At 37.6% G+C, this 22,534-nt stretch overlaps 1 protein-coding gene across 8 annotated transcripts in view; it reads left to right on the forward strand.

Annotated features, from left to right (window-relative positions):
- Window positions 1–22,534, forward strand: part of GULP1 (GULP PTB domain containing engulfment adaptor 1) — a 144,516-nt gene that overhangs the window by 104,824 nt on the left and 17,158 nt on the right. For 5 of the 8 annotated variants that reach the window (XM_077181142.1, XM_077181143.1, XM_077181144.1 and 2 more), the window contains 5 exons: window positions 7,705–7,803; window positions 9,946–10,083; window positions 11,428–11,544; window positions 11,892–11,984; window positions 21,249–21,473. In XM_077181142.1, the coding sequence (XP_077037257.1) occupies window positions 7,705–7,803; window positions 9,946–10,083; window positions 11,428–11,544; window positions 11,892–11,984; window positions 21,249–21,473 (672 nt within the window). The remainder of the gene's footprint in view (window positions 1–7,704; window positions 7,804–9,945; window positions 10,084–11,427; window positions 11,545–11,891; window positions 11,985–21,248; window positions 21,474–22,534) is intronic. The other 3 variants (XM_077181146.1, XM_077181147.1, XM_054636335.2) reach the window with 1 other exon arrangement.

Raw genomic sequence — 22,534 nt, forward strand, 5'->3', positions numbered from 1 at the left:
TGGAGTGTACAGATACCTACTCTCATTTGCTACACACATTCCCTAAATAAACCACCTTGGAGATGGAAGTCTGAATAGCTGCAGCCAGAGTTACATTATTTTCTTCTTCTTCAAGTTTGGAATTCTGTAGTTTAGATACCAAGTATTGCATGTGACCTTACATAATCACAAGTTTATTAGAGACCTTCCAAAGTAAATAAACATGACTTTAGGAAGGACTCGAAAAATCTTGGAGCAGATTTCAGAGAGCAATGAAAGCACTTTTTTGTTTGAAACAATCCCCAATTAATTGAATACTCATTTGAAGAATGATGTTGTGCATTTGTAGTTTTTGAAGAGAAGCCTAAAGGTAGTGAATTTCTTTATTAAGCACATATCTCTAGTTTGTTTTTATAAAATGGTAATTAAAAATTTTTAAGCAATTAAAACAACTTGAAAAACTAATGTCATATTGGAAGAAATGCTGAAGAAATATAAAGGGGTTTGGGGGTAGGAGAGTTTTTAGAAGACATGTAGCTTCTGATGCCATATTTATATTTTGAAATTATCTGGATTTGCTTTTAATTGCAATGTTATTAATCATAATTTGTTTTTAATGAAAATTAATAGCTGGCAGAAAAACAACTGCCACTTTCTTAATGTTTAGAGCTATTTTTACAAGTGACATGCATCACTCTAATAAGCTTTTGAAGTCACATGCTCCAGTGATACACAGACCATGAAACCCAGCCACCAGAAAGCATTTTTCTTAAGCCCTCGTGTCACCAAACTGTCAGAGTCAAGATTTGATATACAACTGTGTACTTCTCTAAATCATCTAAAAGCCCTTAACTCAGCACAAAAACTTGGGTTGCCCAGCACAGAAACTGCAGCTGCCATGCCACAAACTGATTTTTCCCAGCAGATGGAGCTGATGTTCTACAGAAACATAAAGTATCTTGGACAAACTTTTTCTTGATTCTTCATTGTACTTTTATCCCAAATACAGCTTTTATATTTTCTTGACAATTTTTCTGGGACAGTTAACAATTAGAAGATTGTTTTTTTTCAAGCAACCATATTTAATTTTTCTAGAGGATTCTCCAGTGGCTTTATCTAGGTGGGATTTCCCCTCGTGTTTTCCAAGTGCTTGGAGCTGTACTGCAGGAGAGAGATGAAACTTGAACACTAATGTTTTACAATGTGTTTGTTTATTTATTTGTAAGATAAGGTGAACTATTATCACAATTTATTGCAAAACATGTTTTCCTTTAAGTTTTCTAGTCAAAACTGTTTCTAGAATGAAACAAAAGCTAAAGCACGTGGCACCCAGATGCTGTATCTAAACATGCCTATGGTACTCAAAGGTCTATGTGTAGTAAAATCACACTTTATTTTATTAAATGAAATTATTACTTTCCTTGATTAATGAAGTTTGTAACTTCTCTATCAGACTGTAAGAATGAATTTGATCCTTCTTATAAAGTGTTGGAAGGGTTGCCAGAAATGGAAAGAGCTAGAAAGAGCAGCAGGACAGATGGAAGGAGCAGCATAAGCAGAGCAGTGGTAAGAAAGCTGCATGGAGGAGTGTTAAAGAGGAACCAGAATAAACACCTGAGTTTTGGGCTGTTTCTTCCTACAGTCTTCCAAGGGACTGTTTTGTGAGGGCCAAACTCAAGGCTGTTTGCTTACCCAGCTTTCAATTCATTATCCTTTTTTTTCACTTTTCTTCTGTAAGTGGAGATGACCAGACAAAATGCAAATAGAGTGAATCACTTTGAAACCACTTGAAATATTTTTCATCATGTCCTTGACCTCCAAGGATACACAGAGTGAAGAATGCTGGTTCACACACTTCCACCCATGCAGAGATGCTGTCCTGCTGCTGCCCTTAAAGGACCATCTGTGGATATTGTTCTGAGCTCCCTCCCATGTTAAAGCTCAATTTAATTTGTTGTTTAAAGGACAGAGGAGGAGGGTGGAGTACAGAGAAGCTTTTAATATTGGGATAAAGAGATTTGCAGCCAAGCCTTCCAGCCATGACTGCTCTCTTTGAAGTACTGCAGAAAGCACAATTTCTGGTTCAGGACCAGTCAAGGACATCCTGAAGACTAAAGCAAGTCAGATGAGAAAAGCTGAATAAGAAAATACCTGTTTACCCTGCCTCTCAAAAAAACTAAAATTAAACCCTGCCCCCCACCCCATTAAAAAAAAATCAACCAAAGCCAACCAACCGAACAGGGAAAAAAAAATCAAAAACTACCACAAAAAAAACCCAACAACCCCCAAAACTCTATGCCACCAAACAAAATGTCCAAAAAATCTCAAAACAGCAACCACAAAGCAGCCCACCCCCAAATAAAACAAAACACAAAAAATCTGTCAGGGAGTGAGAGATGGAAAAAAAGACTGCTCTGTATTGTCTTCTACACTGTGGATAATAGATGGATAGCCTTCCTCTCAGTCCAGTGTGTGTCTGGAAAATAAAATACAACCTATTCCATAGACATACACTTCTGGATGGCTTTTTCTCTGCAAAGATGATTATTGAGAGATTGAATTTTGCATTTTTCACCCTTTTCCTCCTCTTGACAGGTATTTTTCAGAGGCTATAATTTCACTATGCCCATATCAAATGCCCATGAGAGTTTGGACCATTACATGACCAATTCGATGACATGAAGGCACTGGAAAAAAAAAAAAACGGGGCCTCTTGGTTTTTTTTCAGACATGTTTCCTTATAATGAATATTGTAATGATAAAAAGGAGGAAAAGCATTTTCTCCAAGACAGGTTATAAAGCTGTTTCACAGTTTGTCCAAAGACCCAGCCCTAAGCCAGGGCTCTTTTTAGGTGTGAAGTGCAATGTCTGATTTGTCACTGGTCACCTGCATTAAATGAAGGAGTTGAACCTCTCTTTCCTGGAATGAATATTAGCACCCAAATCACAGGAACATCTCCCTTTTGGTGTGTCAACTCTTTTTAATTAAGTCTTGAGTTGTGCAGGGAGGTGTAAATATTAAAGCAAAGCACATCATTTTGATTGCATGGCTTAAATTGATTTATAGATCTATAGAGGTAATTAGTCTTAACAATTAATTCTTTAGCTCCAGTTCCTGGCTGTCTTGAGAACATTAATTTTTTTTTTCTCATGGCATTTTTGTTGGTTGTGCTTTGATTAGACTTGATACCTAAACACATCAAATTTAATTTTAATAACACTCTTAGAGTATGCATTTTCCTGTGCTGCTGTGATAAACTACAAAATATATGGATGGTTTAAAATTTCTTTTATTTTAAAGCTAAGTTAAATTGTAGAAAATAGGTTCAGTTGTATCTGTTGCTTTCCCTCAAAATGCCATGAAAATATAATGTTAATTCTGAAGCAGTTGAACACAAGCCAGCCCATCCCACTGAGCTGGACCAAACCTGGAGTTCATGCCTGAGAGCATTATATGTATAAACTAACAGTTTAAGAATTTGGCCCATCGTGTCTCTTCCCAAGCCATGCTGTGATTCATTATAATTTTATATAATTTTCCATTTTTATGCCAATGGGAGGCTGCAGATTTTTACCCTCTTAAATAATCTTGTTACTGTGTGAGATACAAATATTATTTGGTTTCAAATGTGTGCTGATAGGAAAATATAATGGTTGTACATCTCCCAGGTCCAGAGGTCCCTTGGGGTCCTCCTTAGGTAGAAGGAATGACTAGAAATAAATAGAAGAAAAAGTTCCTGATACCTGACTCAATGATGGGATGTGCTGGTCAAACCCCTCACAAGTTTGGGAGGTGGCTGAACGTGGCATTCTGGAGAATGTCAGCTATAAAAGAAATTGCTGATTTGAATCAGGTATCTGTGTGCTATCTGTTATTGCACAGGACAGTGGGCAGGGAAATGCTGAGAAAGGAACAGCCACACATTTTCTGAATTAATCTCTGTGTGTTCACTGCACCCAGTAAACCTTTGATTAAAAAGCTCATTTGTCTGGATGTCTGTTTGGGGGGATTCTCTTGTGCTTGGTTTCTTTCACTATTGGTCTGGTTTTGATTTTATGGAGTGTCTTAAAGTGGATTTTCCAGCCCTCTGCTAACTTCATTAAATATCCTGTGAATTTTTCCTCCGTTTTGTCAGCATCCTTCTGCATTTGAAACCCTCAGCAGATAACATCTGAGTGTGTTCTCACAAGCAGTTGATGCAGTGCAGCCCTTGTTGTCATCTTAAGGATCTCTTTGAAACACCTTCCCAGCTTTGGTTTCATGAGAAGGTCCTCAGTTAGTGGAAGTCCTACCATGTTATCAGACTTCATTCTTCATCCTCACAGGATAGTGTCCCAAGAACCAGAGTTTGTTGCCATGGATTTGCAGGATTGCTTGTAGGAAAACAAGGGGCTCTGTTGGGATACCAGCCTGTGCTTTCTGGTTGATCAAACTTCTCTCTGTTATTTGCCCCTTCATCAGCCTTTGTGGTCTGCAAGCTTCCTCTGTAGCAATTGTAGATTTCAGATCATTAGTTCGTTTTCTCCCCTTTCTTTCCCCTCTCATTTTTTTCTGCTTGCAGATTTTATCAGTATTTTTTTTTTCTCCTGGTCATTGTTCAATAATGTCATGCTTAAGAAATAAACCCTGCTGGAATACATTAGAAACATATCTTCCCAATGACAATTTCCTGTTTATAACTACATCTGGAGACTAATGTAACTAACTTAACTCATACTTTCTTTCTGTTGCTTCACTTTCTTAAATATAAGTGGCATACAAAATGCAGATGCTTTGTCTACTTGCATTTTTTGTAAAATATTGATCATCACTAATTTAATCTCACTTGAATGATCTAGTTTTTGAGCTGGATTTCTGCTTTTTGAGAGTGGAGGCGTGGTAGGGTCAGTTTGTTCACCGTTTTTTTTGGAATTGGCACAGAACTGCCTTCTGGAACTTCCTCAGTGTTGTAAGTCTTCTTGACTACTTGGAGCAAGCTTTGGCCAGCTGTTCTAAAACTTGTGCATGCAATTCACATCACTTTAAAACCTTTTTCTTCAAAACTGCATTACTTTAAAAACTACGGCTTTTTCATGTTGTAGCTGTTGTTTGAGACTCTGAGATGATTGCTGTTGGAAAATCAAGCGTTCCATCATCATTCTCAATATTTACCATGAGTTTAACGCAGTAAAATCCAACAGTATTTGTGCTTTTTCTTCACTGCTGCCCAGAAATTCTTGTGCATGACTTGTTTGCAAAGGGACATTTCCAAAAGGTCAGGATTTGCTTGAGTTCCGGGCTGTTTCAGGATGAGTTGTGCCCCAGGGTTATCTGTTCCATGGGTGTCTTCCTGGGCACCATCGAGTACATTGGAAATTGAAGTGTCCAAACTGTCTGGGTGATCTTTGGATTTTGTAGTCATTCCATTTAACCTGGTAAAGTGCAGAGTACTGAGAAAAGGGATCACTCATGTCCAAGTCCCACCCACTGAAGGGACATCAGGAAACTACAAATCAGAGGGGAAATCTGGTGGATGCAGCTAATGAATAAATGCCTGATCTGAAAATTATCTAAAGACACTTTAAGTTTTATATTAATCTTGGGAAAAAAAAAAATCTATGCTAATAAAGCAATAGTCGCCCTATCTTTTTCCTCTTTAAGCACAGACTAAAGGCTAAATTTGCAATATAAAATTTAGGACAGATTTTTTTGTGGTTTAATGAGTGATTTTTATTAAATAAAAAATATTTTTTCTCTGTAGTGAATTTTACTTGTTCTTTAAAGTCAACAGATGTCATTGAACAAAATGCTGTAAACCAGCAGTTATGATTTTTAATTTTGTTTTCTGTAAAATTTATTTTTAAAAAATTAAAATATGCATATGGAATGGTACCCCTTAAGGAAGATACAGGGATTAATGTGTATTAAAAGAGTATGTAGCAAGACATGGGCTTGAAGTTAAATTGATGGGAAAAGGATGTGTTGCAAGAGGCGTATACACGATGCTGAAGAGGCATCAGGAACTAGAACTTATATTCAAGAAGAAAAAACTTATATTCAACTTATATTCATCAAGAGCTAGAACTTATATTTTCTTGACTCTCAACTAATTGGTTTTCACAAGTCATCCTGTATGAAGTATAGAATACTTTATATTTTAAAAAATACTTGGCCAGTGACTGTAGCATTTCTAGATGTTAAAATACAAAATAGGTATTTATATTTTTAAAGAGTTGGCTTTGAGAATGGCACAGAGTGGTTTAGATGGGGGATAGTTGTTTGGGGTTTTTGAGGTGGGAGGGTGTTTGTTTTACCAAGTGTGTGATACTTATCAGCTACTGGGGTGCATGAATCAGTAATGAATTGTCTGGGTAAGTCCTGTTACTGTGTGAAGTTAATAGGATCAATTGTAAATTAATATTTAGCTATCAAAAGTTCAATAAGTATGCCTTCAAAATGAGGAATAAAATTGTGAAGGAGGGAAAACCAGGTTCATTTTGTGCTATTAGGGTGGTTCTGCAAACTAGTTAATAATTTGCCATGAAGCTGCCTGTAAGCAAAATGAAATAAGAGATTGACAGTCATGTTGTATAAAGCAGTTGTCTTATGGGAAAATTTTCCAAGTACTGGTTGGAAAAGGATCAGAGCTGAAATCCTGAACTATCACTTAAATGAATGATTATAATCAGAATTTTTAAGGATTTATGGGAGAGGTGTCAGTTGGCTACAGTTGTGAAGTGCTTACTTCACAATCACAAGGCAATTCAGGCTCGTGTCTTCCAGTCTGATGGGGCAGCACCCTTGGTGACACCCTGGATCCTTGATGGCACTGAAAGCCATTGTCCACAGTGGCTTCTGACACAGAGCATTTGTACTGGTGGGGATTACACACCCAGTTTATTCTGGAATGGGAATGTTGAGGATAAACAGAGAGCTCTGAAGCAGAGATTCCAACTTCTGGCCTTTAGTGGATCATCACCCTTATTTATGCATTTGAAAATGCCATTCCAGGCTGTCAAAGACTTGGGAGTAAAAGGGCAACATTTTGCTCTGGTAACAGAGAAAAGCAGGGAGCGATCACTTAGATTTGCTGAGAAAGATACCCAAATTTAGGGCACTTCTTAATTGTTATGCAGGAGCAAATTTGAGATACTGTGCTGATTTTATAGGCAGTTTTCATGAGAGAAAGAGAGAAAGGTAAGGATGGAAAAGGATGGAAAGTGTATTGGATAGGAATTATTATCCAACCCAGTCATATAAAGTGCTGTCTAACTACCATCTAGTGGGCTGCAGGCAGATAAATTCTGAGAATAAAACAGATCAAGTACTTCTTAGGCATTGGCAACTGTAGTGCTTTCAAACTGACCCTGTTCAAAACAACTGATGGAATATCTTGTAGGGTACTTCCAGATACTCCTTTATGCACAAGTATGGGAGGGATGAGTATTTGAAGGATGCAAAATCTTCATTTAAGTGCATAAAAAGCAGATAAAAGCTTCAGGGGAACATGCTAAGTAATTTTAAAATAATTCTCCCTGAATTTTAGGCGTATTCTGTGGTGTGCAGTTAGAAATGCTGCTCTGTGCCCAGCTGAGAGTCTTGGAATAGTTGGTATTGTTTATGGGAAGCTTATTGAAGAAGGAAGGAGGCAACTTCAGGTGGAGGGAGTTGAGAGAAAATGAGAATTAATAAAAACAAAAAAACTTTCTATTAATGGGATTGCTGTTGTGCTTTTTGTGTTTCAGTTTGCAAGGCACATCAAGAAATCTGAAGGCCAAAAGACGCCCAAAGTTGAGTTACAAATCTCAATCTATGGTGTAAAAATTCTAGATCCAAAAACAAAGGTAAGAAACTTACATGGGTATTTTCATGCTAAACTAGTAAATATTTGTTTCACTGGTTTTAAGGTTTTCATTGGTTTTTATTTTTTAAAGTATTATAACAAAAGCCATTCTGTTGATGGAAAAAATTTTCTAAAATACCATGTTTTGTTACAACACCTGGGTGACATCTTCCCAGGAAGGTACATGAAGGCAAACTGTAGCTAATGTAGCATTCAATTTTTTTAATCCTTTTACAGCAGGACTTCTAAACTTTGAGGAAGATGAAAACAATGAGCTAAATAAATGTTGACACTGCATATGATAAAAATCTTGCCCTATATATGTTGAATATTGAATTTGGAAGATTGTTTTGTTCCTGCTTCTTTATTGTGGAGTAATTGCTGCATGCAGGCAGTGGCAATGCCTTTTCTCAAATGGTAACTGTAGTTCAAAGCTTGCAGCCCATTTTTGCTTCAGACTCTTCACACAACCAGAACTCAACAGCTCACCCATAAGCAGAGGGGACAAGAAATATCCGTGTCAGTTTTAATTTGAGTTTTTGTGTCTTCCTTATGCAGTAGGGCATAAGGAAAAACCCCAAATCCTGGCAAAAACTGTTTTAAAATAACAGTTTGAAATGCCAAAAGATCTTAGCCCTCCTGCAGAGATTAGCAGAAATCTGTGGGATATATGTTCCTGGGGGAGTAGGAACATTCTGATCTCTTAGCAATGTTGTTATTACAACTCAAGTAGTAATCAACTGTGAGCAGTCTTTTTATCTCCCCCACTTTGTTTCTTGTAGCTCCATGTAAATTTCAATTGAGTTTTTCTTCTTTTGCACAGTTTATAAATGCTTTAGGAAATTCAATTTCATGTTATCAGCACTAACTAAAGTCTTTTTTGCAGTGTGTTTTTCAAACAAAGCACTTCAGTAGGAATATTGGGTTTTAGTCAGATAGTGACTATTAATGGCAGTAGGAACAGGAGGCCAGCTCATATATCAGGACCTGATTCTATACTTAGCACTCGAAAAAAGGATTATAGAAGAGTGATTCTGTCCTTCAATGATATAAAATAATTATATGGATCTGTAAACCTCATAGTGCTGGGGAAAGCACAGGTTATTGTTTCTGTGTGTTAAAGAGCTACCTCAGGACAGGGATTTGGGACATGGCAGAAATTGAATACTCAGATCAGCTGTAAAGACTGAGAAAATGAACTCACTTGGGGCAAGGGGAAAATGCCCATAGGGTGCATTTTTTGGCTATGTGCTTGTCTGCAAAGAGGGCACAGCCTTGTTTATGGGCTTACAGCAAGCTGGGAACCCCAGTGCTGCACATTTTTAATAGACAATAGTTCACATCTAAAAGACATATTTTCCTTTAAAGCAAATACTGCTTTCCCATGTAATAAGCCAAATAAAATAAAATACCAAGAAGAGACTTGTTGAACAAAAACAACAAAAAAAAAAAACTAGCTCAGATAATTTATTTCAGTCTTATCAAGCTCTTGCAACTGAAGAGCAGTGCCATTTCAAGTTTTTAAATGGCTGGAAATTGCTTTTTAATGGAAAATTAAATACTGTAGCAAAAATATACCGATAATAATGCTTAAAAGCTGCTTACATGGCACCTCAAGTAAACAAATATTTGTGTGTCAGATTTTTTTCTCTTTACTTGGTTAGCAAAGTCATTTTATTTCTGTTTTCTGTATTTAATGTAGCAAAGTAAGGCCTCATTTCAGTTAATCCATTTTAACAAATCTTGGGAGATGATAAAATTTAAAGATCCTGTGCACCTGGAAAAAGAACAGATTATTTTACGTAATCAGGCCCTAAATAAATTGCAGAGGGATGCAAAGCAACAGTAAACTCAATTTTCTAGAACAGAAATTACTGTCCAAATAAACACTTCCAGATAAATGCTGTCCAAATAAACTTCCTGTTTACATTCAGTAAAAACAGGAGCAGTTTTTAGATGAGTTTGCTAACTTCTGTTATGCATTAAGTCCATTTTTGGGTGCTCTCATGTGCAATAAGAGGCATTCAAAAACATTATTGCAGCTTGCCTGCTCTTATGAGGAAATCCAGAGCTTTCCTTTGTGCATCTTGGTCCTAATCGAGTGCTGGAATTTCTTTAAAATTACCATTCTGTCTGTTTGCAGGAGGTCCAGCACAACTGTCAGCTCCACAGGATATCCTTTTGTGCTGATGACAAAACTGACAAGAGAATATTTACTTTCATCTGCAAAGACTCAGAATCCAATAAGCACCTGTGCTATGTGTTTGACAGTGAAAAGTGTGTAAGTACACGGGAGGCTCTGCAGGGCTGGAGGGCACTGAGTTGCTCATGGCTCTGCCTTGGAGTGAGGGGTAATGGTTAACAGGAGACAGCCTGCCTCTTAACTGGGACACAGCTTTTCATGCCACTATGGTGTCTTGCAACTTAGATGTGTTCAATTAAGCAAGAATCCCTTTCTTCAGTGATCTGAGCTGGTTTTCTAGGATTATTTCTGTTACTGCCCAGCATTCCCCCATCCTGGCGGAAGCATCTGCAATGCTCTCGGAGAACAGGCTCCATCCCACCAGGCTTGAGATGTTTGCACAGCTGTTTGCAAAGTTTACTGCAGCTCTGGGGCTGAAATACCCTTGCAGGCTTTTCTGCTGATGTGTCAGTCTCTGGTTTTAGTGTTGGGGTTTTTGTGTGTTGTTTGTTTTTTGGGATTTTTTTATTATTTTTATCACAGCAAGGTTCTCCCTTCTTTGTCCACCCCTTTCCCTGCCACATCTCTCAAGTTTAATACACAAAGCACTCCCAGACAAGTCACTGCACCAAGAACAGACATTCTCTGGTGTCTGAGAGTCTATTTACTTTCTGTGCTCAAGTCCTGAGCAAATGGGGTATCCATATGTTCACCTTTTATTGGTCCTGCTTTGGAATCACTTGCTTCTGAACCTTGGTGTCCTTCAGCAGCTTCCTGTAGGCTTATTTTACCCCCATCATTTTTGACAAAGATATTCTGCACTGACTGTATAAACACATCATAACAAAGGATATTAATCAGCATAGAACTGGTAAATTATTATACTTTGCACATACAAATGCAACATCTGTGGATTTTTTTTCTGGATATATGTAGTTGGAAATAATTGGGCAGTTAAATACTTGTCTGCAGTGAGCTTTTATAGTACTCACAAAAATAAGTGTTGAAATCCAGATGTAAAATCAATAGGGGTCAAAATATCCATTGGCATGAAAACATTATTTCATTAAATCTAAAAGACTTAATTTCATGATTGAACAGGCTGTTATGCTTCAGAAATGATCAGGAAAAGCCATTGTGCAGTATGGTGTCCGTTTTTATGGAAATTGAAGACATAATTTATACTGTTCAGTCTCCTTTCTTATCCAAAGTATTTTTACATTCATTTTACTCATTTTTACAGTCAAAATGCTTTCATAGCATTTTGCCAAGGTATTTTGCTGAAGGGTGCTTGTGATGCTCCTTTGTAGCATTGGCTTCATGGTGGATGGGGCAAAGCCTTTGGATTTGATACACAGTATAAATTTTGTGATATTGTGAAATGAAAGGATCTCCAGCAAATCTTCCTAATTTACTAATTTCAGTCTTATGTTTTATGTAAAGGCAGAAGAGATAACTTTAACAATTGGTCAAGCATTTGACTTAGCTTACAGGAAATTTCTGGAATCCGGAGGAAAAGATGTTGAAACAAGGAAACAAATTGCAGGTTTACAGAAAAGAGTAAGTTCTGAACTATTTTGTTCTTTCTAAAAGTACGTGCTGCTGTATTTGTATTATCTGCTTTTTATGGAAGCATAATTTCCAGCATGATTCTCAGATTGCTGAGGTAAAAAAAAAAGACTGAAAAAAACTGAAAAAGACTGAAAAAAAATTTCATGTTTTGCTGTCCTCTAAGGACACAAAAAAGAAAGTTTGAAATACAGAGGATACTGAAAATGTTTTATAGTCAGATAAAGAGTTAAAGCTTGATTTATCTCCAGATCTCTGATGAAACTTATGTTCAGTGGATGCTGTTGTTGAAATCCATGACTATCCCAATAGCTGTTGAATAACCACTTGCTTTGTAGATTCAAGAATTAGAAACTGAAAATGCAGAACTGAAAAATAAAGTTCAAGATCTGGAAAACCAGTTAAGAATAACACAAGTGCACGCATCTCCAGTAAGTACCTGACATAACTCTTGTGTCTGGGATCACTCTGTATTTATAATCACTTGATGATCATTCTGAGCATCCCTGCTGTTCCCAGAGATTGCCATTAGCATGCAGTGATCAAAGAGCACGTCTGCTGAAGGGCAGTGTCACTAACAGTGACAGAAGGACAAGCCAGCAGAAGTGCAAATTGCAGTGTCTCCAGCTGTGGCTCCTCCATACCTATTTGTTGCTGCCTGAGGACAATAAATGCTCACTCGAGTAGAGAGCTGAATGTGCCAGCTGAGGGTGAAAACTGTTCTGCACTGAAAGGATCCGGTGCCCAAATGCTGCCTGAGAGTTCCTCACACCTTTGTCACAAGCACATGGTCACCTGTGGCTGACAACCTGCCTGCCAAGGAGTCCTTGGCTCTTGGGAGCTAATGCTGGGTGGCTGGGAAAGAGGAGCACAAGGGTGGGTTCCTCGCTGGAAATCCCAACAGCTCTGCAGTTCCTGTAGATGATCAGGAGAGAAGCTTGTTAAAATTGCTGACTGGCACTTCCTGACACTCAGGCAGGGCCTGCAACAATGCAGACTGCCCCTAATGACTCCCCTCTTCTCACAAGAGTGTTCCATCTGTACAGCTTTAGGCAGCTAGCAAAATAAATCCAATTTCTTAATGTATGTGTGACAAAATCTTACAAGAGGAGCTGCTTTTCAGCTGTGCATTTTGGACTGCCCTGTTCCTGCCTTGAATCTTCACCATTTCCCCTTAAATGGATGTTCAAAAACGTGGGCAGTGTAAAAACATTCTTGCAGTGGTGCTGACAGTTTCTCAGCAGTGTCTGTACACTCTTTATGTTGATGAGATGCTGGTTCCCATGAGGGACTGACATTTCATTTTACTGAAATCTACTTAGAGGAGAAAGCACCATAAATTATAAATACTGTGTAACCACCACAGTGAACATTTTAAATTATGAATATCTTCTCACTTATGAAGCATTCAGTGATAGGTAATCAATTTTAATGCTAAATTTAATATCAAGTTAGTCAATTCTTTCATCTTTTATTTTCCTCAATTGGGATGGCAGTTTGTTTTTATTTATGAATATAATAACTAAATGTATATTTGAATGCAAATAAACAGGCTCTTAAATGCATTGCAAGTAAGTATTCTCTTTCATTTAAATTAAAGAACTTGGTCATTTCATTAAGCAAAAAATTGAAAGAAAATTAATAATAATGCCCCAAAAATATCCAGTAGTTTGCGATTTTTGGTGTCTTTTAAGACAATGGTGTTGCATTACATATTAAAGAGTTAAGATCTAAATTTGTTAATTTGATAGCCACTTGTAAACTCTCTCCCTAGAGGGTGTTTTATTGTTAATTACTATTGGTACAGTGAATAGGCATATTGCTTAAATAGCACTTGTGCTGCAACAAAACTATAGATAATTATTGATATTAATTAATTCATTTCAATAATCACTGTTGGCTATTAATTTTTGCTTTTATTTTACTGCTTTATTTACTCCTTTATCTTGAAAATGAAAGCCCCAAACATTTAATGTCACAAATTTTTAAAATTTTAAAGAGCACCTGTTCAACATCTGCATCCATTCTGACATGAAATATCTCTATAAATGGATGAGTGTTGGACCAGAATGCCCAGGAGGTTGGAGCTCTCTGTAATCATGGAGATGCTGGACCTGAGCATGGTCCTCAACAGCCTCAGCAAATTGGATCCTGCTTCAAGCAGGAGTCTTCCATCAGTTGTGCAGCCAAAAATTAAAATGAAACAAAACCAACCAACCAAAACCAAGCTCGTTTTTAGGAAAAGGTTTTCCTCAACTCCAGCTGTTCCCACCAGGCCCTATAGACTTTGGCACTCACCAGAGGCAGCTTTCAGCAGGTCCTTTTAAACCAGGTCTTGTGGAGATGGTGAATCAGAGCTCTCAGTGTGCTGGTCTAGGAGGAACTCCATGGCAGTGCAACTGTTAGGCTGAGAATGAATGAAGGAATGGGATGGTGAGGTTGTCAACTGACTTCAGTGCAGAGAAAAAGATAAAAATATTACATTTATACAAATTAATAAATGCAATTAATGTATTTTATTATATATTATTTATTAAAGATTAAATAATCATATTTTATATAAATATATACTATTTTAGGACAGTTTGAGTCCATTAAAAGGATTATCAGCCAATGTGCCTGGAATAGCAGTGAATGTGATGACACCTATCTCCTTTTTTACTACCTGAGCAACAAATATGTATGAAGGAACAAAATTACAAACAATTCATAAGACAATTGATTGCCTGTTATAGTTTACAATTATTTTTTTTCACTTCTCATTCAAATCAACTATAATTGCAAGTATGATTCTACAAAGTCTCAATTCCTATCAGAAAAAAGAAATGTTGCAACAATTTCTTTCACCCTATTTCCACATGATTTCTGTAATGAAAAAGGTCACTTTAATTTTAAACTAAATAATTGCAGATTTTTTCTGAATTTAAACTAAAAATATCTGTACTGCTGCTGCTCTGTCTTCAAAATTAAAGGAACAGATCTATATTGTGATTATTTTATCAGAGTAAGCTTTTCAGATCTGCTGATAGTATTTTCTGAAATAAAATAGCTTAAATGAAGCTGAATATGCTGAAGCTGAATATCCAATGTGGGGAATAATACCTTGTTTGAGCCCCTTTCTGAGCACTTTTGGGTGGATGGGGAAAACTTCCTTCCAAGAAGATAATGTTGCTATTACATGCTGTGAAAGTAAGATAATTGTCCTTGTGATTTAGAACAGATTTATAAAACTATAAGTTTTAAGTTTTCTTGCATTTTTCATATCACACTGTTGAATCATGCAGGGATGCCAGTGCCATACAACAGCTTTCTGAAGCTTTTCTTAGCCATAATAAGCATTTTGATTTATTTCTTTTTTTTTTTTTATCTTTTATGGCTGGAGCTCCTTATCTGGCAGTCCAGCTCTTCTGCATGCTGAGGTCTAGGGAAGGGATTGTTCAGTGGTCAAAGGAAAATTTCAGCCTTGATCCTTGATACCTTATGTGATAAAAGAGCACATGCCTTTAAGTGGCATCACAGCAGTTTGTAAAGGAACCCTCAGTTTCAGAAGGCAGATAGAGATGGTTAAAAGTTGCTTCTGTTTGTGCTTAAACAGTACCTTGGATTTTCACAGCTTGTGCTTTCCTTGTTGTATCTGGTTGTCTGCATGCTGTTTGTGCTCTCCCAACGTTTGCAGCTGTGCTCCAGTGGCTCCCCTGTCCCACAGGTTGCTGGCTGAGCCCTTGCTGCTCAGTGCCTGGCCACAGCAGCCCCACAAACACTGGGATTGAACAAGGATCCCCTCCCCAGAGCAGGGGGTGCTGCAGAGGCCCGTGCTGGCAGGGCACAAACAGGGCAACAGAAACACGGGCACCACTCTGGGCTGTGTCCTCTGCTCCCCCAGAGCCCATCCCAGTGAAGCCAGGGGGACTAAACAGGCACAGGGTCAGGCTGGCAATGATCAGGAGGGGGTTTTCCATCCCCAGGAGAGGAGACTTAGGGGTTTTTAGAGTTGATTGCACCTGTAGTGTCACTCACTGCTGGGACAGCCAGCACATGGTGTCACTGCCATGCTTTCTGTGGTGAGGTGCTGATCCAGGACAGGGTGCCTGTCCCACCTGGCAGTCACTGGGAAGCCATGGTACCGTTTGCATGCAGTGCCAGTCTATAATTTCTTTATTCCTGCTTCTGAGGTGCACTGATTAATCATTCCAGACACATTAGTCTTCCTGTTAGTTTTTAATGAAATGAAGAAGGGAGAAAACACTTCAGGAAATTTGAAGTACAGCAGGTTTTTTATTTTTGTATTATATCACTGATTTATGTGGCTTGGGGTTTTTTTTTTGGTTTCTTTTTTAAAAAAGCAAGCCAATTCTGCTGTTTTTGACAGCTCAGTCTTCTGATTCACAGATCATTTTCCCATGAGCAGGACCAGATTACATTTCCTGTTTTCACTTCAGTATCAAAAAAAATAGAATGTAAGAGCACCTTTAAACTGTGGATGGATAACTTAATACATGTATGGTTTTAAGCATCTGGTTCACTGCACATTTAAAAAAAAAAAAATTGTTTCAACATGCTTCAGTTCTAAACAGATACATCCAGGCTGTCATTTGAAATAAACTTTTCTAACTTCCTGTTGTCACTGAAAATAGGTTTGTAGCTAAATACGAAATAAAACCATTTGCTCAGGATCAAATGTAACCTATCCAGACTTAAAATTCAGATCCTCTTTTACTTCCAAAATGTTTCTAAAACATTTTGTCTATAGTTTCACAAACTATGACAAAATGTGATATGCCAGGCTAGACTGCAATGTGTGGCTTTGTTGACAGATTTACTTCTCTAAAAGGAGTTTGCCCTGTGCTTACATATTGAATTCTTGGGTAATAGTGTTGAACCCTTTCTTTGCAAAACATAACACTAAAACAGCTTTATTTGCTGATCTTTCACATCAAAATGTGTACAAATTGATGACCCATCCAAAGATCCATCTATGATCTAAGAGAAGAGAATGCAAGCAGTGAATTGTAAGCTTAAAGCTTCATTCTTCATTTTAAGCACAGAATCAGAAATATTTTGAGTTGATAATTTCATAAGAGAGAACATCTTTCCAACTGAAATATATGTTACTAATTGTTTTAATTAAATTATATTTTAAGTAATAATAGAATTGGAGTATTAGGGAGTTAGTTGTGAGTCCTCAGTTGCTCTATTAAAAAAAATCAAAAAAAACCAAAAAAATCCCACTTGCATAATAAAAATTGAAAGTAGCAATAATTAAAAAAATTAGGGATGACTTTTTTCTGTCCAGTTTATAAGCAGTGCGAGTTAAAGACTTGATTTGGATGTACATGGAAATTCAGTCTAAAACTCCCTTACTGTTGATTCTTGCATGTCTTGCAGTTTTTTTGCAAGCCAACTACAGGTTTATTTGAGGACATATTTTAAAATAATACTGACAGAGTGAAATGGGTGCAAAATATGAATAATGCAATTACCTACCCTTTGCATTTTTGCATTGTGTAAATGGGTGAAAAGCACTGACAGCAATCGAGTTCTGCTTTTCAGGGATACAATTGCCATCAGGATTCTCTCCTTGCTTGCTTATTAGTACCACTAGGAAAATTTTTCTGTAGCTGCTCTAAATCTAGCCATATGGCCAAATCAACATCAATCTAATTTAGGTGTTTTTTCTGTCAGTTCATAAACTCTATGGGAAAAATAAAATTTCTTTCTGAACCTATAAAAAAATCCATTAAGGCAATGAGATCATAGCTGGAAATGAAAGAGAGAAAACTGGATTGTATAATGAAATACTTTTGCATAAAATACACTGTGAAAGTTGAACATCAAATTATCAATCTTCACGCTTTTTCTCTCAGGATATTGTAGCTAATTAGATTTACATTTGCTCAGCACATTCAGTAAATAATAAAGTGCTTAGTGATCATGTTTTCTGCATTCGGGTCGATGGTTTTGAGCAGTCCTCCTCGAACTTTGAGGAGTCAGTCCCTCAGATGGATGAGTGTGTTTGCCAATGCAGAAGTGTTATGCAACAGGAACTATCACTTTTTTTTGGTGTCCTGAGTGGCTCTGTCGAGGACATGCAATCCCAAACTAAGAGTTTCCTTAGTTTGCCTCTGGAGCTGTGCTTCCATGTGCCATGGGAAATGCTGGCATGGAACATTTCCTTTGTCTCCTTTGCACGCACTGCTCAAGTTTCTGTGACTTGTGTATCTGTTGTTTACTTCTCATCTGTTTCAGTGACTTGGCAATGCTTTAATCACTGATCTTTTTTGCATTTGGTCTTGATTAAGTGAGGACCATTGGATTCTCATCCTGTTGTTTGCCAGTGGGGACACTGCTGCAGTTTGTGTCCCCAGGAGGCCTTGGATGCTGCTGCTGTGTAACTGCAGCCTCCAGATCTCAGCACTGCCCTGGCACAGTGGGCTCACATCATGTCTTACTTGCTGCTGGTCCCACTGCCAGTGCTGCCCAAAGCTGCCAGGGCTCCCTGAGAGCACTGAAATGTGGGAGAAGCAGAGCTGGAAGGAGAAGAATGTTGGGAGAAGCAGCCCCAGAAGGATGAGTGTTCTTCCATGCACCATAAATACTACTAAAGAAGCAGTATGGAATTTATACTCCTACATCTCCTACATGGAGGAGGTTCAAAACCCCTCCAGTTTTAAGCAGAACATTAAAGACACTGATTGATTAACCCTTTGCTCCAAGGTTTTGTTGTGACCCTCATTGGAAAGCTTTACCACACTCATGGGAAAACCCCAAGATAGACATTGGAACTGTATGCAGATTTCAAAAACCATTTTGGAATGTGTTTATGCATATCACTTGATTCCTGTTTCCACCAAGATTGCCAAGTGGGAAAATGCACATGGTTTTTTTTTTTTCCTTTCTTCAGCTTGTTTAGATTTATAATACTCTGTGTTCAGATGTTTGAGCAGTTCTTTGTGAGAATATAAAATTTTGTTGCATTTATAATGTTAAAGAAAATGGATTTGAAATTTCCTATGGCATATTTCATGTCATTGAAAAAGTACTAAATGAACTCAAGGTGTAGCAGTCAATTAATGGAACTGCTAATGCTTACACAGTATTTTATGAATAAGTAAGTTATAGATTAGTGAGTGTTCTTAGTAGTCCTGAATCTCAGGAAATGAGCAGGTTCTTGACTAAATGCATAATTTTCAATTCAAGGTTGCTCACCATTCCCTGGAATATCGCTGCAGTTTCCTGCTGTAGTGGTTCTGTATTACCAATTTGAATGTCCTAAGGAGCAAAACCATTTCCTAATTTTATTCTAATTCACACTTAAGTGATTGCTATGTGGCTGTGACACAGAGATTGCAATCAGTGTCTAGAGACACCTTGTAAAAAGAAACAATTTTGAAGTGATTTCCTAATGAATAAAACCTCAGTCATGTTACATTTTCTAGTATGATGCAGCACAAGAGCTCATCTTCAGCACCCTTCTCAGCAGAATGAGTCAGAAATGAATCCTTTGCTGGCACATAGTTACATCTAACCATAAAAGAGACCAAGTCCACTGAACTAGTCTGATTATATCATGACGTAAAATTTCTTGTTGTTTTCTTATGTTAATGGAACAAGGCCCAAATTGGAACACATTGTATCAATGCCATCATTACTGCAGGTCTGAGTGGAAACCTCAGATAAAACACAGTTGCTGTATAAAATGACAATTTAATTATTTTTACTATATTTTCTTCCTTTATAATTTGGTGTAAGAGTATTAATTTTCATGAGCTACACCCTTTTCAGGTTGAATTCTTTAGAATAAGGGTCTCTGCCTTTCTCCTCCTGCACTTTGTGCACCTGGTGACATTCCCTGTTTTCCATAGTCAAAAACACTTCCCTGCTGCCCCTGTGGTGTCTGTGGGCTGCTTGGCTCCAGAGGGCTGTGAGCAGAAAGCCCATCAGCCTTGCAGATCCTTCTGGGATGAGCCACAGAGCAGCACTCCCAGAACCTGATGGGATCTGTGCTGCTCTGCAAATGAAAAATTCCCAGAGAAAATCCATTTTCTGAGCAGGTGCATTTCCAAAACTGCTGTCGGAAGCTCGCCACCCCATGGGGTGTGTGGTGTCCTAAGTGTCACAATGAGAGCTGTGCCTGCTCCAGTTCAGGGCTCAGATGACACCAGGGCTGTATATTCTGGTTTTCTATTGAATTTTTCCATTGCCTGGATTTTATATATGTTCGTCATCCTCATGGCTTTGCTGCTTGGTGTCCTTTGTGCATTTTGCTGCTTTCTGTGTGATTTTTCATGTGACATCCATGCCTTCTTATGAAAAATCCTTTGCTGTTTTGCATTTCAGGAGAGTATTTGGCTTTCTTAATTACACTGTGTTTTTAAGTCTTTTTAAGCGTTATTATTATTCTGAGGGCTGGTTGGTTTTTTGGTTTTTTTTTCCATAGTTATGTATGACAGCAAGGATTCCATGGCAGTAATGCACAATAGCACTGCAACTCTTCTACCTGTAGTCTGGTGATACTCTTGAAATAATAATCAAAATTCTCTCCTTTAGGTTTTTTTTTTTATTTCTTTTTATTGATTACCATTCCAAACCCTCCATTTCACAACTCCAGTATGGAAAGTTTTGAAGTTTTGGGATCAAAAGGTTTTTTTTTATTCTTTAATGCTAAATTGCAACTTTTGAGTAGGGAATTTTGTGGGTTGTTTTGATATTCTCAAGTATGGCATTTGTTACTACATTTAGTCACCTGTATCCTTAGCCAGGTTAATCTGTAAAGAAAGAAGCTGAGACTTATTTTAAAAGGATGTGAAATGTTTTGTTTTCTACATAACACTGAAAAAAATAGTTTAAAATAATTGAATCCTGCTCTACTGAGTTATGCAAACTTCTGATGAAATAATCATGACATATCCATTGTGTAACACTACAAGGGGAGCAAAAGCAAGCTTCAGAATTCTTGCTGCACTCATCTGCCACTGCCTCAGCCTGGGCCAGTCATAGGAGTTTAAGCAGGACTGGGTTTAGGGTTTAAGACACCCTAAAATACCAAACTTAGGGTTTAAGTTTTAGGGTTTAGGACACCTCCAGCCCAGGTGCCATTCCTGCCTTCTCCGTGTGGAACTCTTGGCTGTGGCCTAGAAGAACTTTCTGCACAAGTGTGCAATCCCTCCTGTTAAGATCCAGAGATTAATCTGTCCTCTGAAGATTTTAGCTCAATAATGAGCTGCTCTTTCAACACTGGTGGGATATAAATGGTAGATTTTTCCTCAGTCAGTGAGAGAAAAGTCTGACCTGTGCATTAACCAGCACAGTAATTCTTCTCCCCAGACTTGTGCCTAATGCTGATTTACAGGTGCAGATGTGAGAGGTTGCTGATACCTTGTTGGATTTAGACATTTCTTAGCATCTCTCACACACACACTATTGGAAAGGTGCCTGATTCCTTTTATTTGGTGTCATGATCAAGGATCAAGCTGTCTTTGTTCCAGTTGGTACTGGGTTACCTCCTAATGTGGCATATCCTTATATTTTGTTGAAATATTTTCAAGTTCTGTATCTTGTAGGTATAGCACTGAACAGCAAGTTGCTCTCAAGCTTTTTTGAAATATGAAATGTGTTTCTTTTTTTTTTTCTTCTTTCCCTGACGTTACCATGTTCTGTTCCTCAGAGTGTTTTCTCTTTCTGTGATTCCTTTTCAGCTGCTGCACATAAAGTGTGATAATGATGAACATATGTTTCAAAGACCCTCTGCTTTTTTCTGGTGTAACAATGAGGATTCACCTCCTTGTTTAGATATCTCTTCCATTACGCTTACTCCTAGGAGTTCTCCTGACTCTAGACTACCACCTGGATTGTTAATACCACCACCTTCAAAAAGTGGTCTTCCAAAGCCTGCCAGTGAATACAGCTGCCCAAGACCTCGTGTAATCTTGCTGTGCAAAAGCTTTTTCAGTTTTAGTTTTGTTTCTTTTTTTGGCTTTCTTTTGTTCTCTGTTGTGTATTAACTTGTATTAAAAATGTGCATTTTGTACAGTGGCTAAAGAGTAGGGAGGATGACTCTTAGATTCTGTAGGGGTATTCTTAAAATATGGAATTTGTGAAGAATTACTCTTATTTCTACAGAGCATTTTCTTTCCCATCCCCGAAACATAAATTCTTACTTTTCCAACATGTTTAAATTAGTCCATTAATTAATGATCTCTGTTTTCTGTCAATCTTTTGTTAAATTTTTTTTATATGAAGAATAGCGATTTAAAACAATTCTAAAGGTCCAACTGCAAGGGCTTCTTCCCCCCAGGAATTAATAGAAAAGCAATGAGCCATTAAATAACTTTTAGAATACTTTATAAAAACTGTGCAAAATGAAGGTTGAAAATTATTGTCAAATATGAAATGGGCATATTGCCTCCTTTTTCATATTCATGTGCTTATACTCTCAACTTTTCTTCCATTTGCAAATAATATTTGGCTTTATTTAGCGACCATCCTGGCTTTCTGCATGTGTTCACTAAATAAAAATGCTTCTTGTCCTCATATATATTCAAAATACACATTTCTTAATTCAATTACTGTTTTAATTAAGCCATATCAGTAGAATCAAAATGGCCAGTAAGTAACTTCAACAACATTGAATGTAAAGGGGAAATGAGTCTAAAGTTTGGTTGTTTTTTGGGTTTTTTTTTGCCTAAAAGGCACATTTTATAACTAAATGTAAATGCTGTTTATCTGTCTTCTAGATAGCCATAAGCATTTAGCAAATAATAAGGTTCTCCATTAGTACATATGATCACCAAGAACATTCTAGGTTTGCCCATGGGTGTTGATGGAAATGGAGGTTGATGTAAGCATTTATTTATGCCCTCAAACTGATCCCACCTTCCTGATGCTGACAAAAGCCCGTCTATAATCAGAGCAATTTTGGATGAAGGAAGGGCTGTGTTTCTTTATTGTGTTTGTTTTGGGTCCAGCACATCCATTGCCCTTG

The sequence above is a fragment of the Agelaius phoeniceus genome, chromosome 7 (genome assembly GCF_051311805.1).
Source record: "Agelaius phoeniceus isolate bAgePho1 chromosome 7, bAgePho1.hap1, whole genome shotgun sequence".
NCBI lineage: Eukaryota > Metazoa > Chordata > Aves > Passeriformes > Icteridae > Agelaius > Agelaius phoeniceus.